General features: G+C 35.4%; 2 protein-coding genes across 2 annotated transcripts; both read left to right on the forward strand.

Annotated features, from left to right (window-relative positions):
• Positions 1-3,390: 3,390 nt before the first annotated feature.
• LOC117065969 (histone deacetylase complex subunit SAP18-like) lies at positions 3,391-3,985 on the forward strand. Its single transcript, XM_033181462.1, has one exon. The coding sequence runs from the start codon at positions 3,396-3,398 to the stop codon at positions 3,630-3,632; it is 237 nt and encodes a 78-aa protein (XP_033037353.1). The 5' UTR covers positions 3,391-3,395; the 3' UTR covers positions 3,633-3,985.
• LOC117065968 (histone deacetylase complex subunit SAP18-like) lies at positions 3,583-3,985 on the forward strand. The gene has a single exon (XM_033181461.1). The coding sequence runs from the start codon at positions 3,633-3,635 to the stop codon at positions 3,909-3,911; it is 279 nt and encodes a 92-aa protein (XP_033037352.1). The 5' UTR covers positions 3,583-3,632; the 3' UTR covers positions 3,912-3,985.
• Positions 3,986-15,658: the final 11,673 nt, after the last annotated feature.

Raw genomic sequence — 15,658 nt, forward strand, 5'->3', positions numbered from 1 at the left:
TGGAAAAAGAAACTTTGAACATGTAATTAAGGTCACTGAACTTAAATTAAGATGACTGTGGATTATCCAGATAGGCTAGGGAATAACATGGATTCTTAAAAGGAGAGAAATTCTCTGACTGGAAACAAAAGTGATGTGGCAGGAGACTTGAACAAGATTCCAAGGATAAGAATTCAGTGTGCCATTGCTCTCCTGTAGAGTCATGTGATAAGAGACACCTCAAGGACCTAAGGGTAGCTCCCAGCTGACAGCCCACAAGGAAACAGGGATTCCTTTCTCCAACTACATGCAACCAAATTCTGTCAAAAACATAAAAAAGCTTGAAAGCAAATTTTCCTCTAGACAAGAGCCCAAGCTGACTGATGCCTTAATTTTGGCCTTATAAGACCCAGACCGGAGAAAACACCTGAGCCCACTCTGATATTTGACTTGCAGAATTGTGAGACAATAAATGTATATTGTTTTAAGCCATTAAGTTTGTGGTAATTTGTGACAGCAGCAATAGAAATCTAATATGATTACAGAGTAACGAAATAAGGCATATGAATTCAGGACAATTAAGTTATAAAATCTGAAATTTACAAGATTTAGAGCTGACTGACTTTATGAAACCAGGGATGGGATAGAACAAATTTTATATTAAAGTAAAGAGGGGAAATCCCTGGAGTTTTAAAATTAAAATGTAATGTTATAAATTGTAAAGTTTTAATTTATAGGCTACAACTACATTAGAAACTTAAAGCTTGCATATTATTTATATTTAAAACTTTTTCCTTGTCTTCCACTAATTTTATAAATTACTCAGTTGTTTCTGTAAAATATGCCTTCCTACTGGGACATATCATTTGACAATCTAAAGTAATAAAAAGTTGTGTGTTTCTGCTTCACTGGATGAAATACAGATAAAAAATAGAAATGTAAATTTACTTCTGAGACAAAACTCTAAAGAGGTAATTAAAAATCTAACAACTATTATAAATGTACATTTCAGGTTATAACTTTTAAAGTGTAGGAGAATTACTCTGAGATTGTAAGTTAAATAAAAGAAATGCTTATAAAAATATGAGTAGGTAAGTTGATTAACAGACCTAAGAAGTGATCAAGTTTTTCAAATATTATTGCATCCTGCCATTTAATTACTGCATCATTCAACTCAAAGAAGTTGCAAAACTTTTTCCATCTTATACTTCTCTAATCATAGGTAAATAATTTCAAATATGCACTACTTATTCCATGGCATCTCATATTTGATGATACCTTAAAGACATCAGCTTGTATTCTTATCAAATCCTGTTTAATATGCCTGAAAGTCTACCTGAAAACGTAATGTGAATTGGCAAGAGACAGAACACAGCCTGTCAAAATGAGATGACTTTAAAAAAGAAGGTCCCCACAAATAAGAACAATGATTATAAACCAGGAAATTATTTAAGTGTGGTATTCCTTAATAGGCTTTAATATGAATATTATGTCTAAGGGCCTACTAGTATGCTGATCCTCTACATACTGGTTGGGTGAAGTGTGTGTTCCATTTTGCTTCTACCCTTGTCTTGTACTTACCTCTCAAGATAGCTCAGCCAAAACAGATGATAGGCATGTATGCCAGAGCAGGGGGTAATGGAGTGCTTTTAATTTTTTTCTCTTAAATTCAAAGATCTGAGGGAGCTACTTTGATAAATTAATTCATTTGGCAATTACTTCCACCAAGTTCGTTCTTAGGAGAAATACTAGTGAATCAGGGAATTCAGTAGTTCTTTCTAGTAATTTATTTAACACAATGATGATGTTGACTGGAGATGATCTGACATTATGCTGTAATATATTATTGCTGGAATATATTATTGCTATGCAAACACATAGAAGCAAAATTCTTTTAGCTAAAAGATTTGCCTACATATTTGAATACAAATGTTTATTTGGTAATGATATTTAGGGTAAGGCATATAGGAAAAATTACTTTAATAACATATATACATATAATAAATTAATATAATTATAATAATTTCCTATTAGATAACTTACTCATCATTTTATTACCAGCACTTAAACACAATACCCAGAACAAATGATGGATGCACAGATGCTGAATAAACTAATGACAGTAACCCTCCCCGTGTTTTAAGGCAATACATTCTATAAACAATGGCAGTAGCAGAAAACACCATGTAGGCTTGGTCTTCCACAGTGCTGACTTTCTGGACTTATAACTTAAAAATGAGTCATGGCTGAAAAAAGAAAGAACAAAGGAAAGAAGGCCAACTGGAAAGGTCACAAGGTATCTTGTTGAAAGTCACAGACCTAATTTTCATTTTCCATTCTTCCACTTATTGTTGGTTGATCTTGGGCAAGTAGTTTAGCTCCTCAAGTTTATTTTCCAAATTTTTAAGTTGTGATAATAATATCCAATGTATAAGAGTGCTTTGAAGATTAAATGTAATATTATTGATTATCTTGTACTATGTCTAGCATGTAAATCTAAAATAAATGATTATTATAAATCAAACTAAATTAGCAAAAATAGTTTTTAGCTTATTTTGTAATCAATGTTTAAGAAGATATCTTTCATTTCTTTTCCTTGTTAAGTGGAATTCTTTCACTAACTCCTCTTGAATCTTCACTGATTTGCATTATGTCTCACTAATATAGAATGAAGCCAACCATTACTGATTGCATTATGATTAACTTTGCTAGTTTGTCATTTTCAAACAGTGAAGGATTACATGGCAATGATACCCCTTAATTAGTTAAACATTTATCATTTATAAATTTGAAGGTATATTATATCGCAATGAATTTAAATGTATTATGAGCCCCAAAAAGCTAATTCTCTTGTTCATGGATGTGGGATATTTGAAATTGCATTTATTATGGAGTTATTAAGTCAGAGAGAGTTACCACTTTCCGGAAACACAGACCAAGTAGTTCTGTGAGAAGACTATGTCTGTATCTATAGTCTGAATTTGTCAGTGGTAAAGTAAATGAGAGGGTCATGGTCCATAGTGAGACCTGGGAAAATCTCATCAAGGTAAATACAGCTAAATTATGCTATCAGCCTTCATTCCATTTCTTTCTATATTTTTATCCCCAGGAGTAACAGAATACTTAAAACAGACTTTCACCACTCTTACTATTCGGAAGCTTTGCCTCATGTTGCCTAGAATCTGCTGTCATAGAACATAGGCTTTAGAGCCAGTTTTGCCTTGCAGTTACTTGATTGCAGAAGCCTGTACACACTGAAGATAATTTGTAACTACGAATTCTCTTTTTTAAATGAAAACCTCTGAATTACTTTATTCATTCATTATTCAGAAGGTGTATTTATCGTGTGTGTGTGTTTCCAATATAAAAGAAGTATAGGCTTAGTGATAAGAATACATCCAGTGAACTTCGTGCTCATGCTCGCTGCAGGGTTCAGAGGTCAGGGCGAGCGTCTCGCGGGCCGTAGGAGGAAGATGGCGGTGGAGTCGCGCGTTACCCAGGAGGAAATTAAGGAGCCAGAGAAACCGATAGACCGCGAGAAGACATGCCCACTGTTGCTGCGGGTCTTCACCACCAATAATGGCCGCCACCACCGAATGGACGAGTTCTCCCGGGGAAATGTACCGTCCAGCGAGTTGCAGATCTACACTTGAATGGATGTAACCTTGAAAGAACTGACAAGCTTAGTAAAGGAAGTCTACCCAGAAGCTAGAAAGAAGGGCACTCACTTCAATTTTGCAATTGTTTTTACTGATGTGAAAAGACCCGGCTATCGAGTTAAGGAGATTGGCAGCACCATGTCTGGCAGAAAGAGGACTGATGATTCCATGACCCTGCAGTCGCAGAAGTTCCAGATAGGAGATTACTTGGACATAGCAATTACCCCTCCAAATCGGGCACCACCTCCTTCAGGGCGCATGAGACCATATTAAATTCTATTTACAATTTCTTGAATTTATTTTTCCGTCAGTTATGTAAAATAAACTTACTCTTTTTCCTCCCCTGATTATTGCCATTAAGCCTTTAAATTCTAAAATTATAATGCATCATCTATTTAGGAATTAGATTCAGATGTGCTATTGTATGATTACTAATGGAAAGTCTGTATGTTTCAAGCCGTTCTGTAAAATATGAAGAAAAGTGCTCTTAGCATTCTGTGTAAAACTGTACTGTTAAATATATGTGTGTAATCAAAAAAAAAAAAAAGAATACATCCAGTGGATACATTTCCCCTCCAAATATGATAACATACCTTCCTAGACACAAAATATAGCACCCAAATATGATAGCACCCTCCTAGACAGAAAATTCACCAGTCACATCATTAAGAGAACATAACTATTTTTAAAAGGAACGTTAAAGCAAAATGTTAAATACAAAACAAAGAATGGTTTCCCTTTTATTCACACTGCTTACCAAATGGAATATATTTGAATAAAACAGTGCCTTGACTACTTGAAAGCATTGATTGCAACACTTTGGCACAGCCACGCTTTAAACACTCAATACATTTGTCAGGTTCTTACACCATGTTTTTAATTTCCTTCTGTCTGTAGCTTTAGTTTGTTGGAGTTTTCATACAAAAATAGATAAAAATAAAGATATAACACAGTGTGATGCTGTTTCATTATGTTTTATAAGATGTCTTTGCATTACTTCTAGAATTTTACTGTCCAAAAATATAACATTGAGAAATTAGAAGCTTATGAATCAAAATGTCTTATGTGATATTTTACTAAATTACAATGAAAATGGAAAGCAGAATTCTCCATTTTTAACTGTGTATTAAAAATTGTCTACTTTAGTTTAATTAGATCTCATTTGTCAATTTTGGCTTTTGTTTCCATTGCTTTTGGTGTTTTAATCATGAAGTTTTTGCCCATGCCTATGTCCTGAATGGCATTGCCTTGGTTTTCTTCTAGGATTTTTATTGTTTTGGGTCTTACGTTTAAGTCTTTAATCCATCTTGAGTTAATCTTTGTAAAAGGTGTAAGGAAGGGGTCCAGTTTCAGTTTTCTGCATATGGCTAGCCAGTTTTCCCAACGCTATTTATTAAATAGGTAATCTTTTCCTCATTGCTTGTTTTTGTCATGTTCAAAGATCAGATGGTTGTAGATGTGTGGTGTTATTTCTGAGGCCTCTGTTCTGTTACATTGGTCTATATATCTGTTTTGGTACCATCGCATGCTGTTTTGGTTACTGTAGCCTTGTAATATAGATTGAAGTCAGGTAGCATGATGCCTCCAGCTTTGTTCTTTCTGCTTAGGATTGTCTTGGCTATATGGACTCTTTTTTGGTTCCATATGAAATTTAAAGTAGTTTTTTTCTAATTCTGTGAAAAAAGTAATCGGTAGCTTGACGGGGATAGAAGTGATCTAAAAATTACTTAGAACAGTATGGCCCTTTTCATGATATTGATTCTTCCTGTCCATGAGCATGGAATGTTTTTCCATTTGTTTGTGTCCTCTCTTAATTTTCTTGAGCAGTGCCTTGTAGTTCTCCTTGAAGGGGTCCTTCAAGGACCTTGTAAGTTGGATTCTCCAGTATTTTATTCTCTTTGTAGCAATTGTGAATGGGAGTTCATTCATGATTTGACTATGCTTGTCTATTTTTGGTGTATAGGAATGCTTGTGATTTTTGCACATTGATTTAGTGGAGACTTTGCTGAAGCTGCTTATCAGCTGAAGGAGATTTGGGGCTGAGACGATGGGCTTTTCTAAATATATGATCATGTCATCTGCAAACAGAGACATTCTGACTTCCTCTCTTCCTATTTGAATACCCTTTCTTTCTTTCTCTTGCCTGATTGCCCTGGCCAGAACAGCCAATGATATGTTAAACAGCAGTGGTGAGAGAGGGCATCCTTTTCTTGCACCGGTTTTCAAAGGGAATGCTTTCAGCTTTTGCTCATTCAGTACGATGTTGGCTGTGGGTCTATAATAAATAGTTCTTACTATTTCGAGATACATTCCATCGATACCTAGTTTCTTGAGAGATTTTAGCATAAAGGGGTGTTGAATTGTATCAAAGGCCCTTTCTGCATGTATTAAGATAATCATGGTTTTTGTCATTGGTTCTGTTTATGTGATAGATTACGTTTATTGATTTGCGTATGTTGAACCAGCCTTTCATCCCAGGGATGAAGCTGACTTGATTGCGGTGGATAAGCTTTTTGATGTGCTGCTAGATTCAGTTTGCCAGTATTTTATTGAAAATTTTCTCATCAATGTTCATCAGGGATATTGGCCTGAAATTTTCTTTTTTTGTTGTGTCTCTGCCAGGTTTTGGTATCAGGACCATGCTGGCTTCATAAAATGAGTTAAGCAGAAATCCCTATTTTTCTATTGTTTGGAATAGTTTCAAAAGGAATGGCACCAGTTCCTCTTTGAACCTCCGATAGAATTCGGCTGTGAATCCATCTGGTCCTGGGCTCTTTTTTTTTTTTTTTTTTTGGTAGGCTGTTAATTACTGCCTCAGTTTCAGAACTTGTTATTGGTCTATTCAGGGATTCGACTTCTTCCTGGTTTAGTCTTGGGAGGGTGTATGTGTCCAGGAATTTATCCATTTTTTCTAGATTTTCTTGTTTATTTGCACGGCAGTGTTTATAGTATTCTCTGATGGTAGTTTGTATTTCTGTGGGATCAGTGGAGATATCCCCCTTATCACTTTTTATTGTGTCTATTTGATTCTGCTCTTTTTTCTTTATTAGTCTGGCTAGCGGTCTATTTTGCTAATGTTTTCAAAAAACCAGCTCCTGGATTCAGTAATTTTTTGAACAGTTTTCATGTCTCTATCTCCTTCAGGGATGCTTTGATCTTAGTTATTTTTTTGTCTTCTACTAGCTTTTGAATTTTTTGCTCTTGCTTCTCTAGTTCTTTTAAGTGTGATGTTAGGGTGTCAATTTTAGATCTTTCCCGCTTTCTCCTGTGAGCATTTAGTGCTACAAATTTCCCTCTAAACACTGCTTTAGTTGTGTCCCAGAGATTCTGGTACATTGTGTCTTTGTTCTCATTGGTTTTAAAGAAACTTATTTATTTCTGCCTTATTTTCATTAATTACCCAGTAGTCATTCGGGAGCAGGTTGTTCAATTTCCATGTAGTTGTGTGGTTTTGAGTGAATTTCTTAATCCTGAGTTCTAATTTGATTGCACTGTGATCTGAAAGACTGTTATGATTTCCATTTTCTGTATTTGCTGATGAATGTTTTACTTCCAATTATGTGGTCAATTTTAGAAAAAGTGTGATGTGGTGCTGAGAAGAATATATATTCTGTTGACTTGGGGTGGAGTGTTCTATAGATGTCTATTAGGTCCACTTGGTCCAGAACTGAGTTTAAGTCTTGAATATCCTTGTTAATTTTCTCTCTCGTTGATCTGTCTAATATTGACAGTGGGATGGTAAAGTCTCCCACTATTATTGTGTGGGAGCCTAAGTCTATTTAAGAACTTGCTTTATGAATCTGGGTGCTCCTGTATTGAGTGCAGATATATTTAGGATAGTTAGCTTTACTAAAAAGTCAGGAAATAACGGATGCTGGAGAGGATGTGGAGAAATAGGAATGCTTTTACACTGTTGGTGGGAGTGCAAATTAGTTCAACCATTGTGGAAGAGTGTGGTGATTCCTCAAGCATCTAGAACTAGAAATACCATTTAACCCAGCACTCCCATTACTGGTTATATACCCAAAGGATTATAAATAATTCTACTATAAAGACACATGCACACGTATGTTTATTGCAGCACTATTCTCAATAGCAAAGACTTAGAATCAACCCAAATGTTCACCAATAATAGACTGGATAAAGAAAATGTGGCACATATACACCATGGAATACTATGCAGCCATAAAAAAGGATGAGTTCATGTCATTTGCAGGGACATGGATGTAGCTGGGAACTATCATTCTCAGCAAACTAACACAGGAACAGAAAACCAAACACCGCATGTTCTCACTCACAAGTAGGAACTGAACAATAAGAACACATGGACATAGGGATGGGATCATCGCATACTGGGGCCTGTGGCGGGGTGGGGGTTGGGGAGGGATAGCATTAGGAGGAATACTTAATGTAAGTGACAGGTTGATGGGTGCTGCAAAACACCGTGGCCCGTGTATACTATGTAACAAACCTGCATGTTATGCACATGTAATCCAGAACTTAAAGTATAATTTAAAAAAATAAAAGAACATCAAACAATTGGAAGAACTATGGGGAAACTGACAAAATCCAGAACTAGGCAGTCGTGTTGAAATTTTAAGGCATTAATTCTCTTTAAAAATGTTAAAAGATAATTTCCATTTATAGTGTAGAAATTACAAAGTTGTGCCATTTTTTTTTTTTTTTGGACAGCTCTAAGTTAACAAAATAGCATAAACCAAAAAAAAAAATTGTCTACTTTACAATATTTCATTCTCCCTAGCCTCTCTTCTTGATTTATGTCTCCTTCCCTCCCTCCCTGCTTGCCTCCCTCCTTTCCTTCCTTCCTCCCTTTCTTCCTTGTTCCTTACTTCCTTTCTCTTTCTTTATCCCTTTGTCTCTCTCTTTACCTATAAGATCAAACTTAAGCCTTATTTGGGATACCTCTCTCCTTTGGTGTGATAAAGCAGCATCCCTAATATTATGACTTTTTAAAATATTGTGAGTTTTACTGTAACTCTACCATATCATTTTGATATTGCTTAGTTTTATGGAAAAGTACCACAATTATCCATACCCTGAACAAAAAGTATACTAGGCCTACTTAAAACCCATACAAATAAATTAAATTGCTGTATATATTTATTGTAACTATAATATTTTTTTCCATCTCATTAGGTAAAAACCCCCAAAAACTACTAAGTCAAAGTGCTCCTGTGAAAAACTACTAATCAGTGGCGAAAACAGAGGAATCTCAATGGTTTTCTAATAATGTCAAAGAACACAGTTGTATTTTTTAGATTAATGCTTAGACAATAGCATGATATCAAATTCAAATTCAGTCAGTACTCATGATAAATATATGAAGCTTTTTTGGAAAGTGTTAACATTACATCCATACAAAGAAGTCTTGGGATACAGATACTGTAATAAATAATAACTTTTAATGAGTGAAGTAATGTAATTGGTGTTACGTATCTAAAAACTAAAGCTTAGACTAAATTAATGTGGAAACTGACAGGAGGTCTTGGGCATAACCTGTTATGACCCTTTTCCTTCATAGCATATCTAATCTCATTAAATATAAAAGCTCAATATCTGTTATATCAGTCTAGCATTAATTTGGGCATTAAGGTGGTACAGTCTGATTAGGGTGTGGTCAAGTTAGATAACTATTTAAAAGTGAATTAGACTAATTCCATGAATGTATTCATCAAATTGACTGCACTGTCAGTGTGTTATGTTCAGATACTTTGACCTCTATTTCCTCAAGATCGAAGCTTCTTTATTTTTTATCACAAAATTGAAGAACTTAAATACATTTGCATTCCATGCTTCTACTTGATCTTCTTATGACAGAAATATTTTTCTTTCTGAAGCTTTTGATTAGAACAAAATCAGGAATACCAGTACAGCTGTAGCATTTAATCAGGATTTATTAAGGAATTTAATGTTGAATTAAGGGAGGATTTAACTAGAATTTATTGAGAAACTTAGACAAAGTCAGAAAACAAATGTAATAACCTCAGACAGAAGTTGTAATGCACAGACTATATAAAGACTATATATGCTTTTATTTGGGGATATACTGTAAGAAGGCAGTAACATAAGAAAGATATAGAAGAGATTATGCCTTTGAGAACAACGAAAGCTGTGTAGGCCTCTGATTTTGTTTGTTGCAATAGCATGTCTACTCACTGTTTACCAAAAATTTGTCAGTAATAATCACTTCCATAGAAATTAATTATTCAAGGATCATTAAAAGAGAATTTTAGGACAGACTGACATGTTAAGAGATCTTAACTATTAATTATGTGAGATTTTCTAATAAATCTATAAAGACCATTTATAGTCATATTAACAATACCCATTGTCAAGTTATACCAGTGTTCTTAAAAAAAAATGAGCAAATAGCTGGGACTCAAAAAAATTAGTATCCTCCCCAAAATTATGCCTGAAATAAAAATAAATAAGAATATGTCATTTCGTCTTGAATCTTGTAAAATTGGAAAGATTTTCCTTGCAATTAAAAGGTGTTGAAAGACCAGTTTCTAAAACTCTCATAATGCAAGTCCTCTTGGTGAGCAATCTTCAACACACTCTTCTACATTCCTGCTTCTAGTCACTCCTCACAGGAGAATAGCTCATGACAGGTCTTTTTGGTGCTGTCACTCACTTTTTCTGAAGTCTGTGCCCCTTGCTTAGCAGTTTCCCTAGTTCTACGCAGTGGTGGCTTCAATTCCATTTCTTTTAGTGGGGAAGACCATTTCTTTGTAATTTTCCTCAATCAAACACTCATATTTAGTAATGATCTCCTCATCCTTTTGTTTGTAAAACTCATCATGCTTAAACTTTCTTAAGGAATTTATTTTATATCTATAACAGACATAACCAGAATTTTGAATTCCATAAGTGGATCATATTTATTGAGAAGATAAATAAGAAGAGATTATCATTAGCCTTAAAATCTCCATGTCACAGATATTTAATGTATTACAGAGAAAGTAAGTCATAAGGGCTTCAGTAGCAAAGGAAGCTTCCTTCAGCTAGTTCTAAGCTGCTGTCAAGTTCTTATCCTTCCTTTGTGAATGTAATAAAATGTATTTTTCTTGTTAATCATATGATATGGCAGCAGTGCTGACTGTAGTCCTGAAAGACACAATCCTGAATTCTATTACTATTAGAGTAATCTCAAATCCCCTTTTAAAAATGTAAATAGATATCTTTTAAAGAATTTTTAAAATTATTTTTTCCAGAAATATATTTTTGGGATCCTGATCTTTCAAGATTTCAACATTTGGGATTATAGTACTCAAGACTGTGGTTTTTAGGTTATGACACAAACCCGTATACAGTTGACCCATTAAAAAACACAAGATGGAACTGCATAGGTTCACCTACAAGAAGATTTTAAAATAAATGCAGTTGTTCCTTTGGATCAGCAGGTTCTGCACCTGCATCCAAACATGGACCAAAATATAGTATTGCCATTCTGCATATATGGAGGACCAACTTTTCCTATTTGCAGGTTCCATATCATCCACTGTGAGACTTAAATATGTTCAGATTTTGGTATCTCCTGGGGTCCTGGAACCAATTCCCCTCAGATAGAGAGGGGCAACAGTAGTAGAAAGTCTTTAGATTGAACAAGAGCAACAGCAATAAAAACTGAATTTAAAGTCCTACTCTGCCTCCCACTGCTTTGGGAAATTTACTCACCTCTTGAAACCTCAGAGGCTTCATTGTACAACACAGATAATGTCCTTATCTTACAGGATTGCTGTGAAGATTTAATTCTATCACGTGGAGTCATTCATGATTGTCATCTCTCTGGCATTCCTCGCATCTGTCCTATCAGGAATCTCTTTATTTAAAATATATAAATAAGTCTACTTTACTCATCTTCCTTCTACCACTCAGCCCAAATAGCTTGTTATGGCCCACGGTGACGCCACCATGATTCTCAACTGTGCTCCTAGCTTTATTTCTTACTTCTCTATAGGATTTCCTACAAACACACATCCAAAATATTTTTCTTTGACAAACTTATGAATTATATTCTATCCTTTCCTTGCTGAACACCCACCAACGGTTGCGCATTGACCTTAGTAAAAGTGTAAACCCCTTAATGTGGTCTTCTAGGCCCATGATCTTACTCTTACCATTATGGCTCTTGAATCACTATTCTCTGGTAATATTGTCCTTCTTTTTGCTCTTCAAACATGCCCAGGCAATGCAGTGTTCTTTGACTGAAATGTAAACTCTGGTCATTTATATGTTTGTCCAAATATTTTTCCTCAGTAGGCCGATTATTTCTCACCCTGAACTTGACATTCTAGTCACTCTCCATCATAAAACCCAGATTCATTTTCTTTTTTTTTTTTTTTTTTTTTTTTTGAGACGGAGTCTTGCTCTTTCGCCCGGGCTGGAGTGCAGTGGCCGGATCTCAGCTCACTGCAAGCTCCGCCTCCCGGGTTTACGCCATTCTCCTGCCTCAGCCTCCCGAGTAGCTGGGACTACAGGCGCCCGCCACCTCGCCCGGCTAGTTTTTTGTATTTTTAGTAGAGACAGGGTTTCACCGTGTTAGCCAGGATGATCTCGATCTCCTGACCTCGTGATCCGCCCGTCTCGGCCTCCCAAAGTGCTGGGATTACAGGCTTGAGCCACCGCGCCCGGCCACTTCACAGTACTTCTCAGTATCTGAAAATACCTTGCTGATTCATTTTGTTTATATACTAGTCTGTACTCCCATCCCAAAATGTGAAATTTTATTCTTTAAGAATATTTTATGGATATTGATTTCAGGCAATCATAATGACACAATGAGATTGGCACAGCGGATTGACCTGGAACTCAATCAAGCCACAGGGTCCTTTGAAAGGACTGGCATGGATTCCAAGATAAAAACTTTAAGGACAATGTAAACCGGGGGCAGTTGCTATTTTGGCAACCACGTATAGTGCCAGAAATGGGTAAAAAGTCAACAAAAGGGAAAGCAGAACTGAGAGACTGAAAGGCATAATCTGTGTATTATCATTTGAAATACTGTATTCAGACACTATTAGAGGCAATTCTACTTCTGGATTTCCACTTTGTGTGAACCAGTAATCCCCCTCTATTGCTTTAGCTAGTTTGGATTGAGTTTATATCATTAGTAACAAAATGAAAGCTTATTATTTCTACAAATGTCATGTAAAGACCGGCTAAAAGAGTTATCATTTTTGACTGGTAAGACTAGAACAGCCCAGCTGCAGTCATAGGCAGAATATTTGTTATGTTGGAGAATGCTCTAATTTTTAAAAATTGCATGGCTCCTACCACCCACTCTTCTCCAAAAATTCCAGCTTTTATAAATAGTAGATACAGTTGTTTTTAGATTAAGATTTTAAATGCTAGATTCTCCTTTACCTTGTACAAGACAATATGACATTCATTCTCCTTAAGAAGAGAATTACAAGAAAAATATTCTGCATTAATTAAAGATGCAAATGCAGATATTTTTAGAAGATCCCATTTTTTCTTTTCTTGTAATTCTTTGCAGACAAATGAGTAAATACCATTTTGTAGGAATTCGTTAAACCATATTTTTCTATTTCACCAGGCTATCACTAAGAATGTTTAAAATATACATGAAGCAAATGCATGTGGAATATCTTATTACCTATGTTTAACTCATGTCACACAGTAAATTAAAAAGTAATATAGATCTTGTACATATTTTAAAATTTAGAGAGGAATTTAATCTAGAAGTCTCTAAAAACAAATAGTAAATAAGCATTTCCCCCCTATTGCTGTTTAGGGCTAGCAAGAGCCTACATATTGATATTAATAATGAAGAGTTTAGATTATGAACAAGACACCGAGGGAAATTTTGTGTATAAAATGATGTGGTACAAAATATTCTTTTTGCATCATGTCATGTTCAGAAATTCCAAAGATTAAAGAAATACGAGAATCGGAGAAAGAGGGTTGACACTGCTGCATATACAGTCTGACCTCCAACAGCACTCTGTTGGAGAGAATAAGCAATAAACTGACAGGGGAAGTAAGAAACTCATGACATCTATACATAAAAAATAATTAATTATGTTTCTGAATAAAATTATGTCAAATGTATCTGCACTCAGTTGGCTTCCTCCAGAAGGAGTGGGAGTGATTTGACGGAGAAATGATTGTCTAGGAAACATCAGTAGGAGTACTGCACTTTACTTCCCTCCCATAGCCCCAGGAAAAACGAGACAGAGAAAGGATGAAAGGGAATGAAATCAATATAAAGTGTGTGTTATTAAATGAGTTATCCCTGTGGATAACTGGATCTTAATATTTTTGGAGAAATCTGGAAAAAGTTAGAGTTGTTCCACTGAAGAAGCGGGGGAACTAAGGTACTTACATACCGACTCCAGTCAGTCATCATTTCAGGATGTGGGGGTGAGGGGAGGGCAGTAATTCCCTGGCATTTCAGGCTGGCTGTGCATGTGAGCTCCTGGCTTAGAGAATCTTTCATTTAAAAACAAGCACTAGCAGCTGGAGACAGGTTGGAGTGCAGCAAGACAATAAAAGTTAGAGGAGTTGGAGTAGGCATTGGCATAATTTACTCTCATCTTCCTTGACTAACCAGGGTGGTGGTGGGGGACACAAAATGCTAGAATGACCCATTAGTTATCCTGTAACAGAAGTAATTAATGCTGACTTCCCTACATCCTGCTGATACTCTCCGGGTATATGTAATTTTAAGCCTTCAGAATATTTAAAATAAAAAGCAGAATTTCCACCTGAGATTACTTCTCATTCTTATTTCTGATACAAACAATCCTACTTTGAAGCACAACCAAATAAATAGAATAAATGAGTGGGAAAATACCCATGAGGCAAATGTCCTCCATGCTCTAGTCAAGGTTTACGACTCCGGCACCTCCTATCATTCTTTCCTTTCACAATATAATACCATGATCCTAGAATCCTCCAATACAATCTTCACTATTTTGTCCTATTCTTTCTATAATTTGGCATGCTACTCTACCAGTAAATTTTATTAAATAAAAAGTCTAATTTTGTTGAGAAGTAAACACTTTCCTCCCGTCCCCCAGGAACACACTGTCTCCCAAGTTGTGCGCACACAGTCCGTTAGCTGCACAGTGAACCTATTCTCTGCCTGCCTTCCCTCTTCTGAAAAATGTGTTGTGTATATCAATTATACCAAATTCCAAAAGTACTTCTAAGTACTAAGTACAAACAGTGAAAACTCAAAACTTATAGTTTCTTGGTGTAGACAGCATGAGTGTAACAGACAGCTCTTCTTTCCAGAGTAAGTGTGTCTAAGTAGCCAGGAAGAAAAAACAGAGCCTATTATACTTTTAATGGTTCCACAAGGAGATAAAGGAAATGTTGAAAAGAAAATCACATGATTAGAGAAGTGTTAATGAAATGCAGATATACATCAAAATGTCTAACATAAAAATTCTCAACATATTAAACCACTGTAGGGTTCTGTAATTTTTTTTTTTTTCACCCAGAGATATAAGTTTCCGAAATTTTAAAGAAGGATACCTTGGAGTAGGAGAGCACAGGTCTATGTTAGGTGATTGTAAAATGTTTTTCTTCTGAGAATGAAAATATGTCCTTGACAAACCTGATTATGGAATTCTTCCCATATTTTACAAAAGATGTTAAGCTTTGGTTTTACACATTCACTTACTTTTTGGCACTCTAAAATACCTCAAGCTAATCTTGTATATTTCCTTCCCTAGTCTTAGAATAAGCAATTTCTTCAAGGATTCTGATAATATGTATTAGAGAAAGGTGGTAGAAACCGAAATTTGGGCTTTACTTGTGCTGATTTTGGATGACAAAGCAAGGAAATATATATATATATGTGTAATAACCCATGTACATACAACATGCACATATCTATTAATATCTCTTTGTGTAACCACTTTTATTTATATTAAGCTAAATATGGACTTCATACCAATGTCTCCATTCTAATGCATTTCTACATAGATCTTTCTAACCTCCTCCCCTTGACGGTAACTTCCCACTCC

Source organism: Trachypithecus francoisi, unplaced genomic scaffold (assembly GCF_009764315.1).
Source record: "Trachypithecus francoisi isolate TF-2019V2 unplaced genomic scaffold, Tfra_2.0 Lachesis_group2, whole genome shotgun sequence".
NCBI lineage: Eukaryota > Metazoa > Chordata > Mammalia > Primates > Cercopithecidae > Trachypithecus > Trachypithecus francoisi.

Bases quoted from the DNA above. Each gene is read 5' to 3' on its own strand.
- LOC117065969 (XM_033181462.1), top strand. From the start codon at position 3,396: ATGCTCGCTGCAGGGTTCAGAGGTCAGGGCGAGCGTCTCGCGGGCCGT.
- LOC117065968 (XM_033181461.1), top strand. From the start codon at position 3,633: ATGGATGTAACCTTGAAAGAACTGACAAGCTTAGTAAAGGAAGTCTAC.